Source organism: Saccopteryx leptura, chromosome 5, assembly GCF_036850995.1.
Source record: "Saccopteryx leptura isolate mSacLep1 chromosome 5, mSacLep1_pri_phased_curated, whole genome shotgun sequence".
NCBI lineage: Eukaryota > Metazoa > Chordata > Mammalia > Chiroptera > Emballonuridae > Saccopteryx > Saccopteryx leptura.
In genome coordinates this window covers 218,311,286-218,336,046 of record NC_089507.1, presented here as the reverse complement: position 1 = coordinate 218,336,046, position 24,761 = coordinate 218,311,286, and the positions used below count along the sequence as shown (strand labels likewise).

At 53.6% G+C, this 24,761-nt stretch overlaps 3 protein-coding genes across 7 annotated transcripts in view; 2 read left to right on the top strand and 1 right to left on the bottom strand.

The window, feature by feature from the left end:
• Window positions 1-4,005: 4,005 nt before the first annotated feature.
• Window positions 4,006-18,205, bottom strand: FAM217B (family with sequence similarity 217 member B). 5 transcript variants are annotated; one of them, XM_066384321.1, is made up of 5 exons: window positions 18,120-18,205; window positions 12,203-12,322; window positions 6,867-6,978; window positions 6,652-6,737; window positions 4,006-5,979 (listed from the first exon to the last, which is right to left on the bottom strand). In XM_066384321.1, the coding sequence occupies exon 5, from the start codon at window positions 5,973-5,975 to the stop codon at window positions 4,818-4,820; it is 1,158 nt and encodes a 385-aa protein (XP_066240418.1). In that variant the 5' UTR covers window positions 5,976-5,979; window positions 6,652-6,737; window positions 6,867-6,978; window positions 12,203-12,322; window positions 18,120-18,205; the 3' UTR covers window positions 4,006-4,817. The 5 variants fall into 5 exon arrangements, with proteins under 5 accessions (XP_066240418.1, XP_066240419.1, XP_066240420.1 ...); XM_066384322.1 differs by having other exon boundaries at window positions 18,174-18,190; XM_066384323.1 differs by lacking the exons at window positions 12,203-12,322; window positions 18,120-18,205 and adding an exon at window positions 9,654-9,736.
• On the top strand, window positions 9,841-12,209 carry PPP1R3D (protein phosphatase 1 regulatory subunit 3D). Its single transcript, XM_066384326.1, has one exon. It carries the CDS (start codon window positions 10,347-10,349, stop codon window positions 11,250-11,252), a length of 906 nt encoding a protein of 301 aa, XP_066240423.1. The 5' UTR covers window positions 9,841-10,346; the 3' UTR covers window positions 11,253-12,209.
• DNAAF9 (dynein axonemal assembly factor 9) overlaps window positions 17,182-24,761 on the top strand; it is a 94,033-nt gene continuing 86,453 nt past the window's right edge. The window contains exon 1 of the mRNA XM_066384327.1: window positions 17,182-17,361. Within this exon, the coding sequence (XP_066240424.1) occupies window positions 17,279-17,361 (83 nt within the window). The 5' untranslated portion in view covers window positions 17,182-17,278. The remainder of the gene's footprint in view (window positions 17,362-24,761) is intronic.

The following is a 24,761-nucleotide window of genomic DNA, read 5'->3' as shown; positions in this document are numbered from 1 at the left end:
TTCTTTGTCCCAGCCCTGGAGGAAGCAGAGCAGGGCAGAGCAGAGGGAGGACTGGAGGCGTCCCCATGGCGAAGACCAGCCACGCCTCCCCCCCTGTCCTGGTGGAGAGGACAGCAGATGGCCGGCCGAGCCCTCTCACCCTGACCCGGAGGACGGTCGGTCCTGGGAGGGGCAGGGAGTCTCTACATAAATCGGGATGGACATCGGTGGTTTAAACTGGGCTGGCTTCACCAAGGCCTGGGGGTCGCCTCCGATGGGGCCACGCGGTGGAGGGAGCTTGGTGGGCAGCACAGAACAGGGAAATCAAAGGGTCCGTGGCTAGACCTCCCCGGGGGTCGAGACCTCTGCGTGGAGGTCGACTCACTCGAGGTGTATTTTCCAAAGGATTCTGAGGTCAAGGTCCCATTGCTTCGTGGTCACAAGAAAAGTCTAATTTCTCAGGATAACCCTGAGTAGAAGCCAAGAAACAAACAGAGCGGAAGAAGCCCAGGGAAGGGCCGGGCTCCCGCCATGGGGCCATGGCTCCCAGGGAGAGAGAAGACAGACCCAGCAGGAGAACCGCGTCTCAAAAGCGAAGCAAGACCAGCCCAGACAAGCCCAGGCCCTGTCCCTCTGCCGTCTGAGTCGATCTCCAGGAAGGAAAAATGCAGTCTCCAAGATCGGGACGGACCCGCTTTATTGTCTACAAAATGAAGCCTGCGCACGAGCAGGCTTCGCGCCGCGAGTCACACACGTGCCGAATGTCACCAGGCTCTTCTGAAGGGGGCCCTGCGTATGTCCGTGAGTAAATAACAGATACCGCTCTGCTGTGAACCTGGAAATACGGAGCCACCAGCAGCTTGACACGTGTGTGTAACTGATCGAGGGAGCAGAAAGGAAAGCAGAAACAGGCGATATTTACATCGTGGAAGGCAGAAATTCTTACCTCTTTTTAGAAACTGACCCGACAGGCCTGAGAGCCAGGAAAGACCACTCCCTTTTAGCTATGAGCTGTCCTAAGACCCCCGCCTGTTGTCTTGGGCCACTGCTCTCGTGCCAGCCACGTTACTTTACAAACCTTCAGCCGGTTTCATCAGTCGGGTTTTGAGAAACAGCCTAAACCTAGACAACTGTAGATAATACTGGTATATTTTTTGTGGTTCGCTGTACATTTAAAAAAAAAAATTTTCCCCACTAACTGATTCTAAGTCCGAAGTCATTTTCCGAAGTCATTTTTTTTACACTCAACACTTTTTGGGCTTTCTTTCTTTCTTTCTTCTTTCTTTTCTTTCTTTCTTTCTTTCTTTCTTTCTTCTTTCTTTTCTTTCTTTCTTTCTTTCTTTCTTTCTTTCTTTCTTTCTCTCTCTCTCTTTGGGTTGTTTGAAACTACTTGTACGTAAACAGCTCCCCAGAAACAAGAGGCACTTCTTAAAAACACAGTGACTTCCGTCGCTACATTGGCAAGGAACTCAGCGGCTCAGACTCGAACTGGGTGAGCCCATGACTCAATGCTCTGACGCTGCCCACATGAGAACGGCAGGGTTTTTATCTGCGGCACTGAATGTGTTCAGATGTGCTGGATATGTGTCTCAGAAACTATAAAACCGAAATTGTGCTTATGTTCACTAACGGACCTGTAACATCCATTAGGAGTTCCGAGTCCATCCCAAGAACACCAGTTAAAATAAACCACCCACCGGAGGCCAAAAGTAAGCCAGCAAAGTCACCTCTTCAGGCCCTTTAATAAGTGTCCTGCCCTGTGATGTCACGACTGTTCCCCAAATGAAGCGACCGCCTTCGATTCAAAGAGCAAGGGACGGCCCTGGCCGGTTGGCTCAGTGGTAGAGCATCGGCCTGGCGTGTAGAAGTCCTGGGATCGATTCCCGGCCAGGGCACACAGGAGAGGCGCCCATCTGCTTCTCCACCCCTCCCCCTCTCCTTCCTCTCTGTCTCTCTCTTCCCCTCCCGCAGCCAAGGCTCCATTGGAGCAAAAGATGGCCCAGGCGCTGGGGATGGCTCCTTGGCCTCTGCCCCAGGCACTAGAGTGGCTCTGGTTGCCCCTGGTGGGCGTGCCGGGTGGATCCTCGTCGGGCGCATGCGGGAGTCTGTCTGACTGTCTCTCCTCGTTTCTAGCTTCGGAAAAATACAAAAAAAAAAAAAAAAAAAAAAAAGCAAGGGACAAAGGTAACATCGGAGGCGGTCCCTCTAAATCTCTGAAGTGTGACGGTCTTCACACGTGAGGCCAGCCAACTAAACCCTGTCGGCCTCACCCCGCCGGGTCCCCGGGAGCACCCACACAGGCGGACACATCAGCAGGCAGGCAGCAACGGAGCGGAGCGTCAGCCCTCCCGTGTAAATATCAGGAGAACACGTGGGTCTCTGAGGGGCTTACCGAGCACTGTGGGCCCTGAAACTCCGGGAGAGCCGTGGAGAAACCTGGCAGGGAAGAACCCGCAGAGGCCGCTGGCGTTTATAAAGGGCTGACCCGCCTGCGCTCACAGGGAGCGGGGTGGCCCGGGGCACGGGGGTTCCACTCAGGAAGCAGAGAGAGAGAAGAGTCAGAGCAGGTCTGTGTGCTCTCACAACACAGTCCATACACTGAGAACAAGAGGGCGCTAGGCGGGGGGGACGGGGAAGTAACGCCTACAGACATCCAGCTCTGATTGTTCACAAAGGTGAGAGTCCTCCGGGTACCAGCACGTGTGCTCCCTGGGGACAGGGCAGGAGGTGAAGATGTGAGAGAGGACCTGGAGACATCTGCAAGTCAAGTCGGGGAAGAAAAAGACGACCGTAAAAAATGTTACACGTGGCCCTGGCCGGTTGGCTCCGTGGTAGAGCGTTGGCCTGGCGTGTGGATGTCCCGGGTTCGATTCCCGGCCAGGGCACACAGGAGAAGTGCCCATCTGCTTCTCCACCCCTCCCCCTCTCCTTCCTCTCTGTCTCTCTCCTCCCCTCCCACAGCCAAGGCTCCATTGGAGCAAAGTTGGCCCGGGCGCTGAGGATGGCTCTGTGGCCTCTGCCTCAGGCGCTAGAATGGCTCTGGATGCAACAGAGCAACACCCCAGATGGGCAGAGCATCGCCCCTGGTGGGCATGCCGGGTGGATCCCGGTCGGCCGCATGCGGGAGTCTGTCTGTCTGCCTCCCAGCTCCTCACGTCAGAAAAAAAAAAATGTTACGTGTTCTTTAGTATGACTGAAGTCTGATTTCAAAACAGGATCTTAGTATTTCACACCCAGCCTTTATTTTAATTATCATGAATCTTGTCCTGGCACTGTTGGCATAAAAGCGCCTTGGATGACATTGACCGCTGAGTGCAAAGTCTGCAAGCTACATTGTATGTCTTCAAAGGAGAAGGGCCACGTTTCTCATTTGCCCCCAAAGGTGAAAGAGTAGAAACATGTATGTAAAAAATAAGTAGAACAATCATTTAAAGGGATAAAACCCGCGGCTGTCATGAAAACACACTGTACAGCGAGGAAGTCTCTAGAGCCGCTCCCAATAATATCAGCAAGAATCTCGCGGCACAGCCCCCACGGCAGTGGGGACACTTAGAAGTCACTCCACTGCAGTGAAGCAGGAAACCAGTTGGAGCGCCCGGGGGCCGCGGGGCCAGCCGAGGCCGCTAAGAAGACATTCAGGAACTTCATCCACGTCCCCTGCCCACTCTGCCCCCCACCCACCCAGCAAGATGACGAGATCCTGCTCTTGCAACCTAAAAAAAAAAAATCATCATTTTGATTTAGAGCACGTCCCAAAACAGAAACGTAATAACCGTGACGGTCCGAGTGGCTACATGTGTTTCTCTCTGACAGGCGGGCCCTCTGCGTACAAACCCCACACCCACCGTGATTTCCCCCGCGTCCCCCCTCCAGAAGGTCTGGGGTGCCGTGTAGCTCACGCCGCCCCCGGCACACACAGGAATGTCATGTTCACCCACTGACGTCCCCACCGGGGATGGGCCGCACACTTTTTTTTATCGCCGGTTCTAAATTTAAAATGACTTTTTCTTGTTTTTCACCCACGTCAGGGAAAAGGCAGGAAGACACTCGATTCTGTGGTCTCCGTCCAGCAGGCGGCTTCTGATACATGACTTTGCTCAAAAGACAAGCTCCCCAACTGGAAGAGGGGCCAGAGCGTCCCAGGCTTCTCTGCCTGGGGGGGGGGGGGGGCGCTCGTGACAGGGACACTGCGAGCCCTGACCCTCTTCTCAGACGCTCAGCATCCGACGCTGCCGGCACCGCTTCCTGTCCTTACAGGCAGGGAAACTGGGAGCCACGCATGACGGACGGACGCTGTTCTCCACGGCCACCCGCCTGCTGGTTCGGTGGCGCTGACCCCTCCTCGGGGAGCTGTCACTCTGTCCCTTCACGTGGCACAGACCGCGCTGGGTTCATTGGTATTCAAAGGGCTGTCATTCACTTAAGGTGGTCCATAGGGAGAAAGGCTTCCTGCAAGACACCTTCCTTTGAAAATAACCTGGGGGGTGGGGGGGTGGGGACGGGGGGAGGCGCCGAACGATCCAGGCAGCCCCTGAAATGGCAGTAATCACAAAATGTCACGGTATGGTCACCTCGGGAGGAGCTCTAACCCTTAGGCCCCCCGCGGGGAGGAGCTCTAACCCTCAGGCCCCCCGCGGGGAGGAGCTCTAACCCTCAGGCCCCCCGCGGGGAGGAGCTCTAACCCTCAGGCCCCCCGCGGGGAGGAGCTCTAACCCTCAGGTCCCCAGTGGGGAGGAGCTCTAACCCTCAGGCCCCCCGCGGGGAGGAGCTCTAACCCTCAGGCCCCCCGCGGGGAGGAGCTCTAACCCTTAGGTGCCCCCGGTTCGCCACTCAGGACGCTATTGGAACGAATGCGCGTTCTGCTTGCCTCCATTGGTCCGGAGTTTCTTCTCCCCGGAGAGGGAGGCGTGGCCGCAGCTGTCGGCAGTGCCCTTCTTCTTCAGGTTGGCGCGCGCTGGCGTTCTGGAGGCCTTGTGGGCACCCGTGGGGTCCAGGATCAGCGCGGGCTGCTTGGGGACGCGGATGTTCCCACTGCTCTCCATCCGAGGGCCGCCATTGCTGCCCGCCGGCTCCCAGCGCGGTGGCCGGGGGCTCTGGCTGCGTTTCTTCTTCTTGTCCTCGGTCCTCACGTCCAGGGCTTGCTTCTGAGCACACAGCCTGCTACCGCCCAGCACGTCCAGGGGCTTGGGGCACGTCTCACAGCAGCGGCAGGACGGATGGTCTTCTTCGTGGGGAAAGAAGCCCTTCTTTCGTGAAGGGCCGGTCTTGGGAGGCCCGTCCTGGTGGACCCTGGACACGGCACCACTGGCCACGAGTCTGCTCCTCCCCGGGCTTTTGAGAGGCCCCGCGGGCCCCCCGGGGGCTGGCCTGGCCTTGGCCCCCTTTCCTCTCTCGCCCTGGACAGTCTGGATTTGCAGCCACTCGAGCTGAACGAGCCTGTCCACGTACCTCCCCAGGGGCCCCCCCACGCGCGGCACGGCCCCGGGCCTGTGCTCCGCGTGCACCAGCACGGCCATGTCCCGCAGGTCCCAGCAGTTACAAGGCGGCGGCAGGAAGTCAGGGTAACCGTACTCGGGCCCGGCGTGGCCCTGCCCGGCGTGCAGGTCCCGATCGAAGCAGACCGGGTCGATTTCCTCTGCTCGCAGCCGGAGATCGGGCGGCGGGCGCGGAGAAGGAGGGATGGGGACCCGCTCGGAGTCCGAGAGGTCGCTGGCACTGTCCTCGTCAGCGTCTTCCTTCAGGATCCTCAGGGACTGGAAGTCCAGGAACAGCTGGCTCCCCGAGGCCCCCTGGCAGCGGGGCGACCCCAGTGGACTCCTTTCGGCTCTGCCTGGGGGTGAGGTGCTTCCTCCAAGCTCCTCCCCCGCCGCCTGGGAGACTCCTAGCAGGCTGCTGTCCAGCCGGGAAGGAACGCGGGGGACTTGGGGCTTACTCTGCCTTCTTCCTGAAGAGCTCTTCGACCGTTGCACTTGAGTCCAGGACGGGCCAGCATCCATACTGCTGCAAGAAATAAAACCGCAACGCTTAGTGCCGTGACAAAAACTCGCCTGCCTGCCACCGATCATGAACAAATGCTCTAGCTGCCAGGAGGCATTGAGACAGGGAGGACCTCTCATCTGCCCCACCCAGAGTGGGCAGTTCTTACAGACTGGGCCCAGCACCGTTCTCCACGGAATACTCCATCTCAGAAACACTCCCGGGCCCAGGGCCGGCAGTGTGTGGGTGGGTTCTAGCTTACATCAAATATTAGCATTTAAGGAAGACAGGAACACTGCTTGAAGTGCTTATGTTACCAGTCTAGGCCCCTCATGTGTACTCTGAAAACAACTCGTTTGGAAAGAACCTGTCAGAGAATGCTCCACCTGTGCCGTTAGTGAGGAGAGGTGCTTCTCAATATTCACAAGTAAAACCCACGGGCTTTCTTTTACACGCCTGTTGTAAATGAAGTGTCAACAAGATATATATAGATAGAGATAGATCTATAGATATAGGTGTCCATAGATCTATCTACATATATATAGATATGTGTGTGTGTATGTTTCTCATCCAGAGACATGCTACTTCTTTTTCCAAACACACAGAGTCAATCCAGAGGACTGAGAGAACACAATGTTACAAGATAAAGCAGTTCTATGAAATCCATTTAAAAGCAGTTCTATGAAATCCATTTACCCGCTTTTCTGATGAGATTCCTTCACCCTACTCCCTTTCTTGAAAAAATCACATGGCTGGTCATCCTCTAGGGTTGGATGGACGGTCTAAAAAACAACAACAAAAAAAACCCCAAACCAGACATGCAGCAATAAATACCACGAACACGCACGAGAAACAAACAAATGAAAAACAGAACCAATCTAAGTACGGTCCTCCTCCCAAGGTTACATCACCTTCTCTGTAGCGCTTGAAATATTCTTGCTCAAACTGCGGGAAGATGATGACACCTGCGGAAGTGACTTCTTTATTCCTCTTATATTTGGAAAGGACTCCTCACCACCGGAACTAGAAGCAACAGAACTCTGTGTCAGTAAGTTGGGGATGCTTTCTTAATTCATCTTTCAAGTACAGTTGGCATACAGGAGTGTATTCGTTTCAGATGTACAATGTAGGGAGGAGACATTTATGTAACGTCAAGGAGGGTCCAGGACCTGTCTGACACCGTCCACGGTTATGAGGATGTTGGGGAGTATAGTCCCTGTGCTGTACCTGAACGCCTCTCCAGGACTAATGTTGTAACCGGTGGTCTGCACCTCTTCATCTCTCCCCCCTTCTCACCCATGCCCCCCACTCCCCTCCCACCTGGCAACCATCAGGTTGTTCTCTGTATCTCAAAGTTTGTTTCTAAAAATAAGGAACGCTTCACAGATTTCGGAATCTGCCTGTGATCCTTGCCCAGGGCCCATGCGGACCTTCTCTGTAACACTCCAATGCCAGGATGGAGCAAAATCAGTGAGTGCTGACTGTACGTGGTCCCGTGTCCAGTATCGGGCTGGTTTTCAGTTGCTTGTTTTTAAATATGTGCAAAGTATTAAAATACCGGTGGGGCCCTGGCTAGTGGGCTCAGTGATAGAGGGTTGACCCAGTGTACGGATGTCCCAGTTCAATTCCTGGTCAGGGCACACAGGAGAGGAATCCATCTGCTTCTCCACCCCTCCCCCCTCTCTCTTCTCTCTCTTTCTTCTCCTCCTGTCCTGAAGCCATGGCCCCACTGGAGTGAGTTGGCCCCGGGTGCTGAGGACGGCTCCATGGCCTCTGCCTGAGGTGCTAAAATATGGCTCTGGTTGCAGCAGAGCAACGCCCCAAATGGGCAGAGCATCGCCCCCTCATGGGCTTGCCCGGTGGATCCCGGTCAGGTGTATGTGTGAGTCTGTCTCTGCCTCCCCTCGTCTCACTAAAATAAAAAATAAAATAATAATAAAGTATCAGTGGGGGATAGGCCTTATGTTTACAGTTTAATTTTTTTCTGCTTTGTTTTCCACAGTGGGTATTGGATAAGAGATCGCACCACTATAAATGCTGTGAGTGGAGTCACACACACACACACACACACACACACACACACGGTCTCCTTGGAATTAACACATTGAGGAAATACATGAGGCGAGGTCGGGTGCTACTCCAAAGTTCCTATAGCCAATCATTCCCTCATTCATAATAATTACAGAAGCACCTAGAAAGTGACAGGATTACTGCCATATCCCAGCTCTCAAGGAGCTTCCACTCTGTTGGGGAAGCTCGCTTTCCATGCTATCACACCAATCCATTAAAAGATTATCAATATATATTAATACACATCAGATCGTCCTGTCTCTTTATGAAATTCTGTTGATTCAGATCACACGACACTGCCCTGGTCTCTTATTCTGAGTGTCCCCAAAGTGCCTTGATTTAAAAAGTGAATACTTTTTTTTTTTTCTACAGGGACAGAGAGAGAGAGTCAGATAGACAGGAACGGAGAGAAATGAGAAGCATCAGTCATCAGTTGTGACACCTTAGTTGCTCACTGATTGCTTTCTCATATGTGCCTTGACCGCGGGCCTTCAGCAGACCGAGTAACCCCTTGCTCAAGCCAGTGGCCTTGGGTCCAAGCTGGTGAGGTTTGCTCAAACCAGATGAGCCCGCGCTCAAACTGGCGACCTCGGGGTCTGGAACCCAGGTCTTTCCACATCCCAGTCCGATGCTCTATCCACGGCGCCACCGCCTGGTCAGGTGAAAAGTGAATACTTTACTCAGCAGTAGGCCCTGCCTCCATAACAGGAGAAAGAGGTGGGATTATAGAAGGTGTTTATTTTCTTCCTGAAACTTTGCTGTAGTTCTGGTCACCATAAGCGTGCACGCCTTTTTAGTTGGCGTACACAGGATGGTGACAAACATCCCACCTGGGCTCTCACAATCAATGAATGATGCCATAATCAACAGGCTGGATGGGTTGTAGATACACGGAATGTTCCTTTACCAACCCTCTTTCGTTAGTTTCCTTTTCTGTCTGCTCTGGGTAGTAAAAAGGAACCCTCTGGAATTCCTGGCCCCAAACTGCCCTCTTAGGCTTCCGCGTTTTCTGCCCAAAGTGACCGAGGGACAGGCCTGCAGGGCCCCAAGGATGGAGAAAAGGAGCTCAGTCATGTTCTGTTTTCCTAACGGTTCGGGCTTGCCTAGGCACAATGCTAAAAAGTCCGAAATTCTGGCTACAAAGATGCTTCCCAAGCGCTGAAAGGCCGATTAAGGGCAGCTACATACTTCATCACAGAGTATTAACTGCTGTCCCCACATCTTCTTCTCCGGCTTGGCGCCTGGAGATGGACAGAAGCAGCACTGCCCCTCCACAGCCCCGGGAATTGGCTGGCCGTCCTGGGTGGCAAAGCATTGTGGGTGATGCGTGGACAAGAAGCTTATCTACGCAGGGAGGCTCCCTGGGTCCGGCCGAGGGTCCGGGTGACAGTGCCTATGTCCAAAGAGCTGGCCACCCTAGAGGCTTAAAATGCTCCTGGGAACCAACCCCTGGAAAGGCCAGTTTTTGCGCACACCCCCCCCCCACACCCCCACCCTCCCTGCCCCCCAGTAACCCAGAAATCCCAGGACCCGGCAGCATGCATTTTCCTCATCTTCCGTTGGTGCCGACACCGATCTACGATCGACAGGCGCGCGGGCCAGGCGGACGCACATAAAATTGATCAGACCTGTTTCGCGATCGCCGATGACACGTGACGTGGCCGCCAGCCTTCCTTCCCCGGGCCCGGGGGAGGGGGGTGACGGAAGGGGGCAGGAGGGGGGGCGGGGGGGGGACGGGGAGGCCGTTCGGCGGCGCCCTGCGGCAGGGGCGCGGCACGAGGGCGGCCCGGCCGCGGCGGCGCGCAGCTCGGCCCGGGCTCCCCGGCGGCGCTCCCGCGGGCAGGAGCCAGGAGCCAGCGCGCGCGGGCGGCGTCACGGGGGGCGGGGCGGAGGCTCGCCGGGAAGTTGCACCCGGACAAGTTGCAGCCATGTAAGTCACGTCGCGGACCGGAGGAAGGTGGGAGGGGCCGCTCTACCAACACCACCTTCCCAGAAGAACCTAAAAGGAGGCGAGAAGAGGTGCCACCCTGCGCTCCCCGGGTGGCCTCGAAGACCTTGCCCCGGAGATAGCCCTCATCTCTTGGGAAACAAGCTCTGTTTTCGCAGCAAGAAACGGGAAGACCTGAGAGAGGACTCAAGGCTACGAGGTGGCGGAGGAGGGAGGCGCGCCCCGGGCCCCAGGGTTTCTAACCAAGCTGCGGTTTTCGCGACACTAGGGGACTCCTGAATACGACTGGGAACACTGCCGAGGTAGCGGAGGCGGGGTCGGGAGGCTGCCCTCTCCGGTTCGTACCCCCATTGCCCCGGGGGCCGGCTGGGCCATGTCCAGAAGCTCCAGCTCCGCGGTCCTGCCCCGCGCCCTGGGGTCCCGGAAGCTAGTCCTGCGGAGCTTCGGCTGCCTGTCGGACTTGGACGGCAGCGCGGCCCCTGAGCGGCGGCCTGTGCGGCCCCCCGGGAGTCCGGGCAGCGCGCCGCGGCTGCAGCAGCGGTCCGCACCGTCCGGCTGCGACCCCAGCCTGAGACCCATCATCACGCGCCGGGCAGTGTCGCTGCCCAGCTCGCCCGAGCGCCGCCAGAAGGCCACGGGCGCCTCGGGAGCTGCGTGCCGGCCGGGCTGCAGCAGGCAGCACCGTGTGCGCTTCGCCGACGCACTGGGCCTGGAGCTGACGCAGGTCAAGGTGTTCAACGAGGGCGACGACCCGTCGGTGCCGCTGCACGTGCTGTCGCGTCTGGCCATCAACTCGGACCTATGCTGTAGCAGACAGGACCTGGAATTCACCCTGCAGTGCCTGGTGCCCGACTTCCAGCCTCCCATCGAAGCCTCCGACTTCAACGAGCGCCTGGGGCGGCAGCTTGTGTGCCTGGAGCGCGTCACCTGCTCGGACCTGGGCATCAGTGGCACGGTGCGCGTGCGCAATTTGGCCTTCGAGAAGCAGGTGGCTGTGCGATACACCTTTACCGGCTGGCGCAGTGCGCACGAGGCCGTAGCCAGGTGGCGGGGACCCGCGGACTCGGAGGGCACCGAGGACGTCTTCGCCTTTGGCTTCCCAGTGCCGCCCTTCCTGCTGGTTCTAGGCTCCCAGGTGCACTTCGCCCTGCGCTACCGCGTGGCCGGCGCCGAGTACTGGGACAACAACGATGGCCGTGACTATAGCCTCACGTGCGGCAAGCACGAGCTGCGCATGCCCCGTGGGGAGTGCGAAGAGAGCTGGATCCACTTTATCTGAGCCGCGGGGGTCAGGGACCCGGCGCCTCGGCACCCAGGCCACCCTGGCGGTCACTTCCTAGCTGGGCTCTCACGGAAGAGGTGGTTGCCTTTCCTTACACTCCGTCCCCAAACCTACGTCTGATCTCACATCCTGCTGGAAGGTCCCCTGGCAGGAGCCATCCTAACAGCTACTTGAAATGTGTGTGTCACTTGCTGTAAAAAGTAGCTTCGGGCAGACAGAAGGCTCAGTGTTGTCATAGGCTGCGGCCTGGTGCTGGTGGGTAGGTACATGGAAGTGTTGGGCCTCTGGACAGGGCTCTGGCGGGGTTTGCGGGGGGAAGGCCTGTGTCCTCCTGCTGGGAGGGCCTGGCGCTTTCACCTGTGTTGTGATGGGGTCTCTGTGGACCTAGGTGTTATTTATTATCATTGCGATGCTGGGACCTTTTACCCTTAATGGATGCCTTCTCAGGAACATTCTGGATTTATTAAGCAAAACAAACAAACAAAAACCAGTCTTGTGTATTTGTGCTGCAGTGTGACACCACCCCCCTCCACATCATGGTCCTTTGAGGCATTCCTGTCCTGGGACAAGGAAAACCTGAAACCAGGTGTGCTTGCCAATGTCTGAGGGATTCTTGCAGTGGGAAACTATTAATAGGCAAGGAATTTGTGCCTCCTTAGTCACCACACAACCATTCTTAGGCGTCCAGGCCACCCCCGCCACGCTGCGTGTCTCCCACATCACAGCCGAGAGAGAGGGGAGAGCTTGACATTTGTAAAAGAGCGAGACAGCCCGTTCTAGGCAGTCTCTCCTCTCCCGTCTGTGCATTTCTCTGGTGCGTGTTTGATAATTATGCGTCTGCATGTTATTGGGCCATTCTGTTTAGTTTGGAAACAACCTAAATGTGATAAGAAGCTCTGCCTCAAGGTGTTGAATTTTTTTCAGGCAACAAAGCCCTTTTCGATTACCTTTTTGGGGATGATGACTCTTGTTATGTCTTCTTAAGCGTCAGAGGACCCCAGCGGTCATCTTGCAGCGGTCAAGACACCTCGTGGAATTACTAGGTGTTTTCAGCAATGGCCAGAGCCCTGGAGGAAAAATAATTCACAAATATTTATACCTTTTTGTGTTCAACTGTATCTATCTATCTATCTATCTATCTATGCCCGGTTTTATCTGCTACCTGCCAACTTTATTCTTTGTGCCTTCAGATCAGAGTGTTTCTAATATTGTCTGGACTTGTTTCCCAGTTTGAAAATGTTAAATGCTTTTCTTTTGTAAAAAAAAAAAAAAAAAGAAAAGAAAAGAAAGAAAGATCTCCAACTAAGAAGTCAAGGCCATTGTCCCCTGCAGAGTGTCACAGTGACTGGTGATGTCTTTTGGTGCTGAGTGATGGCTTCGCTGACACCAGGTGCTGTCACTGACGTGTGAAAACCCAGCTTCATCAGACAAGGCCTGCAACTTGTGAAGTTTCATTATGGTAGGCGTGAATCCAGTGTGGTCAGTTTGTGAAAGCTGTCACTGGTTAATTAACTCTAAATTTTTAAATGCTTGCTTACATTTGTTAAGTCAATAGTGGAAAGGGTGCATTTTGCCTTTCAAGCAATTTGTCTATTACATAATGGCAGCTTTTGTGTTTTTAAAATTCCAAGGAGAAGGAGGCTTTCTGATCTAGAGGGAGTAGCTTCTCATTTAAGAACACTGAATTTTGGTCTAAAACATTGCGATTAAACTAAACAACCTTTGGCTGTTAGCACTTCCATTGACATGCAAGAGAGAGAGAGGCCTGGTTTCATTTCCTGTTGTTATAACAAAACTGTCCAATTAGGTCAGCAAGCTTGTGAGGGCCCTGGCCGCTATGTCCTTGGCCCCAACCCAGAGTGCAAGACAATTGTCCAGAGTATTCACGTAAGGAAGTTAGAGTGCCAAATGCATCGTTGTATAAAGGCATGTAGAGAATCTTGTAATCTGTGGAAATTCGAATTGAATTTCCAAGACAATTCAATGGGGTGAAAATAGTCTGTTCAAAGAAATGGTGTTGAGACAGCTGGATAGCCACACGCAAAAGAGTGAAGTTGGACTTTTACCCACACCGTTAAATATAAAGTTTAACTGAAAATGGATCAAATACCCAAATGTAGGAGCCAAAACTATTAAACTCTTTTAAAAAAATGTGAGGGTAAGTCCTCATGACCTTGGATTAGGCAATGCTTTCTTAAATTATACACTAAAGCACAAACAATTAAAGAAAATAATAGAATAATGGGTATCATCGAAAATTTTTTTTTAAAGTTGTGCTTCAAAGGACACAAGAATGTAAAAAGACAACCCACTGAATGGAAGAAAATTTTTTGCAAATCATATATCTGATAAGGGCCTTGTATCTAGAACAGGGGTCGGGAAACTTTTTGGCTGAGAGAGCCATGAACGCCACATATTTTAAAATGTAATTCCGTGAGAGCCATACAACGACCCGTGCACTTTACGCATTATCCAATAAAAATTTGGTGTTGTCCTGGAGGACAGCTGTGATTGGCTCCAGCCACCCGCAACCATGAACATGAGCGGTAGGAAATGAATGGATTGTAATACATGAGAATGTTTTATATTTTTAACGTTATAATTATTTTTATTAAAGATTTGTCTGCGAGCCAGATGCAGCCATCAAAAGAGCCACATCTGGCTCGTGAGCCGTAGGTTCCCGACCCCTGATCTAGAACAATTACAATGTAATAAAAAGACAACCCAATAAAAATGGGCAATAGCTCTAAAAAGACACTTTCCGAAAGGATATGCAAACGGCCAATAACAAGTACATGAAAATGTGTTCGACATCGTTGGCTAGCAGGAAAACGCAAACCCAAACCACAATGACGGTGGGGAGAGCACGATGTCAAACCATGATGTGCCCCTGAAACTTATGTAAGTGTTATAAACCAACGTTACCTCAATAAAAAATAAAATGTAAATGAACCACTATATATATAGATGTATATGAGATACCACTCACACCCATTAGGATGGTTATAATAAAAAAGATGGGTAATCACATTGGTGAGAATGTGGAGAAATTGGAACTTGCATCTGTTGCTGCTGGGAATGTAAAGTGGTGCAGCCACTTTGGGAAACAGTTTGGAAGTTCCTCAAAAGATTACACAGAGGCCCTGGCCGGTTGGCTCAGTGGTAGAGCATCGGCCCAGCATGTGCAAGTCCCGGGTTCGATTCCCGGCCAGGGCACACAGGAGAAGCGCCCATCTGCTTCTCCACCCTTCCCTCTCTCCTTTCTCTCTCTTTCTCTTCCCCTCCCGCAGCCAAGGCTCCATTGGAGCAAAGTTGGCCCAGGTGCTGAGGATGGCTCTGTGGCCTCTGCCTCAGGTGCTAGAATGGCCCTGGTTGCAACAGAGCAACGCGCCCCAGATGGGCAAAGCATCGCCCCCTGGTGGGATGCTGGGTGGATCCCGGTCCGGCACATGCAGGAGTCTGACTGCCTCCCGGCTTCTAACTTCAGAAAAATACAAAACAACAACAAAAAAGATTCAACAGTTACCATATGATCCGGTAATCCCACTCCTAGGTTATATACCCAAGAGAATTGAAAACACATCCATACAAAAACTTCTATAAGAATGTTCATAGCAGCCTTAGCTAAAAAACATAGAAAAAGTGGAAAGAACCCCAATGTTTGCCAACTAATAAATGGATAAGAAAGATGTGATATATCCATGCATTGGCATATTATTCGACCATAAAAATAAAATTCTGGTACATGTGAACAACATGGATGAGACTTGGAGAAATTATGCTGAATGAAACAGGTCAGTCACAAAGGATCACATATTGTATGATTCTGTTTTTAAGAAATGTTCAGAATAGGCAGATCCATATGTAGAGAGAAAGATTAGTGGTCACCCAAGCCTGGGATGGTTGGGGAGAAACGGGGTCATGACTGCTAAAAGGCATAGGGTTTCTTGTTGGGGTGACGGAAATGTTCTAAAACTGGTTGTGGTGGTGAATGCACCACGTTATGAACATAGCCATAGAAGTTGTAAAAAAAAAAAAAAAAAGTAATAATAATGGCAACCATCATAAGACCTGAAAAGGTTGTCTTTGATAAGTCTCATGGCTGCGACATTGCATTTGTCACAAGGCCAACCTCATAAACAACAGCAAGAATTGAATCTTGAAAGGATTACGAACTTCAGACTTGCGGGGGGTGGAGGGTGGAGAAATGTTGAACTCAGTATCTGATAGAAAAAAAAAATGAATTTCTCATAGGTCACCAAAGGAAAGCTGTACTTGTAAGGTACAGTCTCCTTTTGTTTAAAAAAATAATGTTTATTTTATTGACTTTAGAGAGAGAGGAAGGGAGAGACAGGAACATTGATCTGTTCCCGTATGTGCCCCGACAGGGGATCGAACGGGCCACCCATGCACTTGGAAAGGATGCTCTAACCACCGAGCTTCCGGCCCAGGCAGGCACAGTCTCCTTAAACCCAGCGAGGGCTGATTTTATATAGGTTTGGGGAAGCCTGGCGTTCAGGCATTGGCCGTTTCAGAAGCGGGAGCGTCCAGCGATGGACGGACTTGCAGCTCCGTTATGTGGTCACCGTTGCAAGGCAACGGAGGACCGGCAAACTCTCGGAAGCTTGGTCCCTGGAGTGAGGCGCTGGCTGATTGGCTGTGGTCTGGGACGTGGAGCTGTCCATGATTGGCCGGCTTTCAGAAGCTTGGGGCCGTAATTGATTTACTAACTTTCAGAAGCCTGGTGACCGGAGTGAAGCCGTTGTTGACTGGCTGATTTTCAAGCGCAGCCACTGGGAGTGAGGCCGTCGCTGATTGGCTGTTTTCAGAGTCTGTGTACTGACGTCAGGTTATCTCTAAATATCTTGTTCACGACTTTGAACTTGAGCCAGAAGCCTTTTCTCCCTTGAATATTAAAATATAAATATATATAATTACCTTTTTTTTATTTTCACTCCCTTCTTTTGGTCTTCCTTCAGTTAAACCCGCGGGAGACATCACAGCCATTGTCCAAGACGTCTTACTTGTGCAGGCAGGATTTTCAGCTAGTATTCCATTTAAGCGACTTCAGCGCCAATTCCCTTGGCGGAAAAGTAGCTCTTAACATAGGTGTCACTGACCGCACAGAGATGAATACAGGACACTTAAGGCATCCTTACAATGTCAGTACATGACGCAAGACAAAATCACTCACTACGTCCTGTCTACATGGGACTCCCGGCATCCCCTGTCAACGGGGTCTTTCCCCCACTTTACACACGAAAGCACCGGGGCTCGGTGGATTAGGTGTCTTGATTATGGCCCTGCAGTCGGAAATGGGTCAAGCGAAGAGGTGAACAGAGAAAGGGCCGGGGTCCTCTGGGACCTCCGGAGCCTCTAATGCCGGTACCCTGCGCACCGCCGGGCGCGCACTACTAACCCGAGGTCGGCTAGGTGTTTAAAGGGAGCGTGTGCCATCGATTAGCCGCGGGTTCGGACACGGTAGCGAGGTACCGGCCCGGTCCGGCCGGCCCGGGAGGCCGCGGAAAGCGAGCAGGGACCTAAGGAAGTGCTCAGGTCCCGGTGCGGTCCGGGAACCCGGCTGCCGCAGAGCGAGCGAGGCTTTGCTCCAGGCCGAAGCCGGCTCCGCGGGGCGGGGCGAGGCGAGGCCCCACCCCCGGGCGCGTCCGCGTGCGTGGCTGCGGGCGCGGCGCAGAGTGCCCCTCCGCGGCGCGGGAGCCCTCGCTCCGGGCACCCACGAGCCCAGCTTCCCGCGAGGGGACATCGCGCAGCCGGAGGAGGGCGCGGCCCTGCGCCCCGTGCGCCCTGCGCCCGCGCTCCCGTCCCCACGCCCCCGCCCGGTCCGCGCTGGCCCCGACTCCGCCCCCGCCCCCGACGTGCCCCCGCGTGCCGCGCCCCCCGCCCGCCCACCCACCCGGCACGCCCGGTCGCCCCGCCCGGCCGCAGAGGCCCCGGAGCCGCCCCGCGGGCCTGCGCGACCCTCCCCGCGGCCCATTCGCCTCCGCTGCCCGCCGCCCGTCGCCATGGACGTGTACCCCCCGCGCCGGCTGGGCTTGCCCCGCGCACGGTCCCCCGGCGGCCCCGGCCGCGGGTCGCCCTCTGTCAGGTACGCGGGACCGAGGCTGCAGAGGGGTGGCCAGGCCAGGGATTGCGGGTTGTTGGGGTCCGGCGCCGCCTCCCGTCGCAGGGCGTGGCCGGGCATGGCTTCCTTGCGGATGATTTTTGCTTAAACGGCTCCTTGAGGAACGTTTCCCCAGGAACGGCGGCCTGTGTGGAGCCTCCCACAACGGCTCCCTGGGAAGGACCCCCGACTGGGACACCCCCACCCCCAGAGAAGGTCTCCCCCAGCGAGGATGTCCCTATAGAGATTCTCCATAGTGCCTTCTTCATGGCTAGGTCACTGGCCTGCCTTATAGGTCATTGCCCTCAGAAACCGCTAGAGACCCCCGCCCCCATAAGAGCGCCCCTGTATAAAACCCCCAAATGGGTTGCCCTAGAACCGGCTTGCCTATCGTAGGGCCCCCCTAGAGCCTCTCCGCTGGACAGAGGCTCTTCCCCAGGGGGTACCCTCCTTCCGACCCTCCACACGGACAGAAACAGCATCCATCCGCTGGCGCATTGCCTCACCTCCCCCTGCCCAGCCTGCAGCGCGACGCTCTCTCGCTCCACAATGGGGGAGCTCAGGTCGCAGGGAGCTGGAAGGTCATTCGGGGCGCAGGAAGGGAAACTAACCGGATGCCAAGGCAACAGAGGCCCGGGAACCCCGAAAGCAGTGGACCCCAGGCCCCTGAGCCCAGAGACAGAAAGAACTCCTGGGGGCCTCTCAGGATGGGGAAGGGGATATTGGGGAAGGGTTCCCCGCACCCTTTCAATATAAAGAGGATCCCGTTTTTTGCTTCTTGCGCTTTGGGGGCTGACCTTGATAGTCTGGGCATTGTTTGTGAAGGAGCTGCGCGCAGTGTGGAGGTTGGAATGATGGAAGTGTTGCCGCAGAGACCATTGAGTGGGAGGGAGGGAGGGAGGGAGGGAGAAATGGGCTTCAGGACTGACTGCTACATTGCTGTTAACCCAGAGGAAGGTTGCTGGTTTTGTTTTTGTTTTTGTTTTTTTTTTTTTTTTGGTTTACTTTTTCTCCATTTTAGCCACTTAGGAAAGCAAGTATGTTATTGTTCCCTTAATGGAGACTGTGAACTTAGAGGTTAGAACGGCTTTTCCTTCATCTTTGCTAGGGTGATGAAGGCATGGTTTGTTTTGTTTTTTGTAACTATTTGCTCACCGATCTGTCTTTTGTTGTTGTTGTTTTGTTTTAACTAAACCAAATTCATGGAGAGCAAGAAATAAATCTTAGAATCCTGTTCCTCTCTTTCTGGCATTTGTTCCCCGACCCCAGCAACTAATGCATGTTTGTTGAATGAATAAAGGATGGGAGAGGTGAGGCTAGATTCCTGTGGTGGCACCGTAGGAGTCGTTTGCTTTTCATTTGTCAGGTGACCTTGTTTGAATTCCTGCTCCGGCCTTTCAGTGGAATTCCTTGTGACCTTTACAGTTCCAAGTGTTTAACTAATTTTTTTTTTAAATTTTTTATTTATTGCTTTCAGCGAGAGAGGAATGGAGAGACAGAGAGAGACAGGAACACGGATCTGTTCCCGTATGTGCCCCGACTGGGGATCGAACCCACAACCTCTGTGCTTTGGGCTGATGCTCTAACCGACCGCGCCATCCGGCCAGGGCCAGTTTCTTAGGATAACCATCTCTCCAGTCCACCCTCTAACGTCCTAACATTGCGGGCAGCCAGCCACTGTTAGAAACTATTTGAACTTGATGTGGAATGAAACTGCGCAGCATACTTTAGAACTTGGAGCGGCCATCTGTTAAATCTAGGCTCTGTGTAGACTTGGGGTTCATCCCAGGTCATCTGGAGCTTAGGAATCTTGAGTCTTTGAGACTTTTAGGGGTGGAGGGGGGGGGGAAGAACTCCCCAGTAAAATCCACCCTCGAAAAAGAACGACTGTCTTCCCCGTTTCTAAAAGCCTGGCAGGGGTACACCATTTTTTTTTTTCTTTTAAGTCGTGTTTTTATGTTAAAAAGATAAATGTTGCTTTACTTGACTAATCAAACTAGGAATCTCCCACCGAGTGGCTTGAGTGAGACCTGTTAGTGTGAGGAACCCCGAGACCCGGCTGTTCAATACCTCTGGTACAAGAAACTGAACGTGCTTTTTCTTAGCCCCTTTCCAGCCTTTCCCTGGCTTTTGACATTCAGCGTTTCTAGCCGGTCTGGGCTCAGCTCTTCCCTGTACGGGCTTCTTTGCTGCACTCTGGACTCCTGAGTGATGAACGAGGCAGGCCTAACTGGTGAAGTGACATTCCTGGAGACCCGTGGATAGTACTTTGCAAGTGTGTGTCTGGGCAGTGGTGTTTGTTTTCTCAGATGAGGGAGAGAGAGAGATCAGGAGTTAAACATCTTGTCGCTTTAGCACAAGAAGCCTCTTTTTAAGGGTCTGGTAGTCATTAGCGCGTGCTGTCCATCAGATAATGTTGGTTTCTGTCTCCCGGGTGTGCGGTACCATTGTGCCTGCGTGTCCCTTGAAGTTGGGTTTGGGTACGGCCTTGCCAGTTGCTTCGGGTCAGTGTCACGGACTCAGGAATGATGGCCTAGGCCTCTTGGTATGCAGTTTACCATACTCTTCCCCTTTGTTATGGAGACTGTCGGTGGCCATCAGTCTGGGGCCCAGAGCAAGCAAGCAAGCTTCCCGGTGACTTCACGTTCCGCACGTAGAGTGAGCAAGAAGTAAACTTTTGTCGAGTCAAGCCCCCGAGCTTGTGCAGTTGTTTATTCACCAAGCAGCTCTCGTGACCGGCGCTCGGGAACCAGTGGAGAGAGCCGGCTGTCCTTGCCTGCTTCAAAAATCTTTCTCTGCGAGGCGGTCAAATCCTGCTCAGGATGTGTTTGGATCTCCCTGCCTCTTGATACAAGTAATCCAACATACTCTGTGCTAGGTGTTGTGGCTCCAAACAAGTGGAAAGAGACCAAAAAAAAAAATACAAATTGGCCCTGGCCGGTTGGCTCAGCGGTAGAGCGTTGGCCTGGTGTGCGGGGGACCCGGGTTCGATTCCTGGCCAGGGCACACAGGAGAAGCGTCCATCTGCTTCTCCACCCCTCCTCCCCTCCTTCCTCTCTGTCGCTCTCTTCCCCTCCCGCAGCCAAGGCTCCATTGGAGCAAAGATGGCCCGGGCGCTGGGGATGGCTCCTTGGCCTCTGCCCCAGGCGCTAGAGTGGCTCTGGTCACAACAGAACAACCCCCCAGAGGGGCAGAGCATCGCCCCCTGGTGGGCAGAGCGTCGCCCCTGGTGGGCGTGCCAGGTGGATCCCAGTCCGGCACATGCGGGAGTCTGTCTGTCTGTCTCTCCCCGTTTCCAGCTTCAGAAAAATACAAAAAAAAAAAAATAATAATACAAATTGTAGTGCAGAGTGGTGATAAGTGAATACTGAGAAAGAAGGGGGGCTGAAGGAGCGATCATGTAAGAGGGCCCGCCGGTCAATGTTGGGCTCAGCTGTTGGAAGAACGGGGTTGCCATTTACTGATTTGGGAACACGGGAGAAAGAGCCCATCTGGAGGAAGGAGAAAAGAAAAGAGTTCGGTTTTGGCCTTATTCATGTTGAGTTACCTGATCGATAGATACCCACGCAGAGATACTGGGTAGGCCGTTAGGTGTCTAAGTCTGGAGTTCAGGAGAGAGACCGGGACCGGAGACATCGCCCCCATGGGCTGCTGACTCCCAGATCTTTATGGACAGCTGGGAGACTAGACAGCGATGCAGAGTCAGTGTGGACGGAGGAGAGGACAGACATCCAGAGTCAGTGTGGATGGAGGAGAGGACAGACATCCAGAGTCAGTGTGGACGGAGGAGAGGACAGACATCCAGAGTCAGTGTGGACGGAGGAGAGGACAGACATCCAGAGTCAGCGTGGACGGAGGAGAGGACAGACATCCAGAGTCAGTGCGGACGGAGGACAGACATCCAGAGTCAGTGTGGACGGAGGAGAGGACAGACATCCAGAGTCAGTGTGTGTGGAAGAGAGGACCCACATCCAGGGTCAGTGTGGACGGAGGAGAGGACAGACATCCAGAGTCAGTGTGGACGGAGGAGAGGACCGATGTCCAGGCCCCCGGGTGGCCCACAGAGGAAACAGAGTGGAGCAATGTCTTCCAGCTCCTGAGGGAAAGTGGTCTCCTGCCCCCGAGAGACCACACAGTGATTGAAGAGAGGGAAGGGGCAGTGGCCTGTGATGATAAAGCCCTTGAATAGGTGAGAGAGAACGGGATCTAAGGCCATCAATGGATATTCTGGCCTCAGGCTAGGTGAGAGCGGTGACAGTTCATCTGTGGCCATTACAGGGACACAGAGCTGGTGCTGGTGGGTGGCGGCCTGGGGATGGGAGAGAGAGGAAGCCCCCTTCTGATTAATTCTGTGTGTTCAGCTCAGTAGGAAGGAAGCCCGCCCTCGGCCACAAACACAGGGTCGGGAGGTGTTGGGAGTCTGTGAGGCGCAGTGTCTTGCCAGGAGGGTGGGGGACCAGGCGCGTGGGTGCTTACCCTTCAGCCATGTTGAGCCGCCTGGCTGTGGGCCCTGTGGGCAGGACACGCTGATGTGGGACAGAGGTCATCGCTGGAAGGTGCGGGTACAGGAACTGAGGGGCGAGGACAGCGGAAGGCGTCTCTGTGCATGCCGAGGTTACCGTGAGTTAAGGTGGGAGCGGTAATAGCAAAACAAGACAATGGTCCAGAATCCAAAATCTGTAGGGAATGTGGAGGGTAGAACGACCCAGAGGTCTGTAGCTGTCTGTAACAAGGAGAGAGAAGGGGGGGGGGGGTGATGGTTGGCGTGCAGAAATCATGACAAATAAAGTGAGATTTCTCAAAGCCCAAGGACGCGAGTGTCCAGAGTAAAAGGACTCTCCGAGAATCTAGCACAATTCATTTAGAAACAGCCATGCCAGGGCACTTGGTCCTGAGAATTTCGAGCACAGTCAAGACGAAAGAATGTTCACAACTCACCCACGTAGACACAGGGTCAGGAACTACAGCATCGGAAACCTGGGGGGTGGGGGAGAATGGAGCAGGCAGTGCCTTCAGAAGGAAAGTGGGTCCCCACCCAGAATGCTGGGTCCAGCCACAGTCCCAGGAAGGAGCGAGGTTAGAACAGAGGCTTGTCCCACGTTCAGGCTCTCCGAGTTTGACCTTCTGCACAGCCTGGCTTGAGAAGCCCTGAGGCGTGTCAAGCTCCAGCAAAACCGTCTGAGGAGGGGGTTCCTGTGCGAAGCCCCCTCTGGTCCAGTGGCCGGGGGGAACACTGAGCATAGGAGACCACTAAGGCAGAAATCACACAGAGCATAAAGGAATTCGACTAAGACCCTTGGGTCTAGAACAGGGGTCCCCAAACTACGGCCCACAGGCCGCATGCGGCCCCTTGAGGCCATTTATCCGGCCCCCGCTGCACTTCCGGAAGGGGCACCTCTTTCATTGGTGGTCAGTGAGAGGAGCATAGTTCCCATTGAAATACTGGTCAGTTTGTTGATTTAAATTTACTAGTTCTTTATTTTAAATATTGTATTTGTTCCTGTTTTGTGTTTTGTTTTTACTTTAAAATAAGGTATATGCAGTGTGCATAGGGATTTGTTCATAGTTTTTTTTTATAGTCCGGCCCTCCAACGGTCTGAGGGACAGTGAACTGGCCCTCTGTGTAAAGAGTTTGGGGACCCCTGGTCTAGAATCTCCACACGCTCCTTCGCGGACCAGCCCATGGACCGGCGTTTGGAAAACACTGCCATGTACAAGGTCGGATGTCTTCTCTGTTAAAGGGGACCCGTCAGGAAGGACCTTCTTCTTTACCCTGGAAGTTACCAAAGGGATGGGACAGTTTTTTACTGCCATGTCCCCCAGCGCTGGCCCTGGCGCTAAGATCAGTGTTGCCTACGGTCGGCACTCAGCTCAGGTCGCGCAGAGACGGGCTCTCTCTCGGGGCCATGCGCATGTTGGCCGGGAGCCCGTGCCCACAGTGCTCTTGGGTGCACAGGTCTCCAGAAATCATCGCTGTGGATGTGGCACAGGGGATCGCTGCCTTGAGGAAACTCAAAATGCAAAGCCAGGCTCTCCTGGCTGACCTTGTATGTCTGGAAATGTGATGTTTCACCCCCCGTGTACTGGGCTTGGGTGCCGGCCAGGGAGCCTTGGTGTGGAGCCCACAGAAGGAGACGCTGATAGCTGAGTGAAGCTTTTACGGCCATATTTCTGGCCCAGGGGTCTTAAATGTCTGGCTTCTCTCTTGTGCCTTTTCGCTGAGGACCCGGCATTGTGGCATTAATAGTACGTGGCACGCTGACAGTGCTTCCTAGCTCGTGGGCTCTGCTCTAAATGTCCTGGTTCTTTTTTAGAGGAGGAGTGAATGAGATGCAGATGCCCTCCAGGTGAACACAGCCTAAATTATTGATTTTTTTTTTTCATTGACATTTAAAAAAAAAAAAAAAAAAAGAACAGAAGAGAGCCTGCCTCTTGGTTATTCGAAACTGTTCGCTGCGACTTGGAGCCTTAGTTTAGGGACGCCAGCTCGGGTGGCATGCTTTGTGTTTTCGACTTTTTTCTTTAGAGTAATTTTAGGTTCACAGATGAGCTGCTGCCATGGCACCCAGCATGCCTACAGCACCTTGACCCAGCCTCCCCTCCCTGGTGCTCACGTCTGAGCCGTAACCGTGGTGCGTCCATCAACCCCGGGAAGTTCGTAGCGGTCCAGGCCTTCGGTTGACTCGACGCTTCTGTCGACTTGGGAGTTCGGTGCTCCAGACTTTATTTGGCTCTTCCCACCAATATCTTTTTTTTTCTTTTTTTGGTCCGTTCAAGATCGGGTCCAGGGTTCTGCATCGCCTTTAGATTGAGCATGCTTTTAATAAATAGTCCAGAGCAGTGAGGGAAAGTCATCGTGGACACTTGCTGAAAGAAGACTGGTGAGACCAACGTCACAAAGAGCGGACCGTGTGAGGCGAGGCTCAGAGGAAGCTGGAGAAAAGGGAGAAGATGGGAAATCAGAGGCCGTAACCCGGGCGGGTAGTGAGCGGAGACCTCTGGAAGATGGTTTGCCGTTTGCGGCGGGGAGCCTCTCCAGACGCTCTTGAGTGTAGTTACTTGGTGAGAGTGTCTTGTGGACCCAGATCCATGAAATATGTGTAGGCCTGAATTGCAGTAGGGGCCCGAGTCGCATACCTCATAATTACGATTTTATGTAGGAACAAACTCCCACCCTCCCCACGAAAAAACTCACCCTAATTATATCTTCTGCTGAAAGAGTCACACCAGATTGTTATGATAAGGTGAATCGGGTTGGTGTGAGAATTCTCTTTGTAAAACATTCAGAACACAGAGCATACGGATGAGGAGAAGGTGTATGTGTGTTTTAACGGTACAGTTATGAAAAGCAAAAGGTTGGCATCAAGTATGGAGGGAAAACAGGC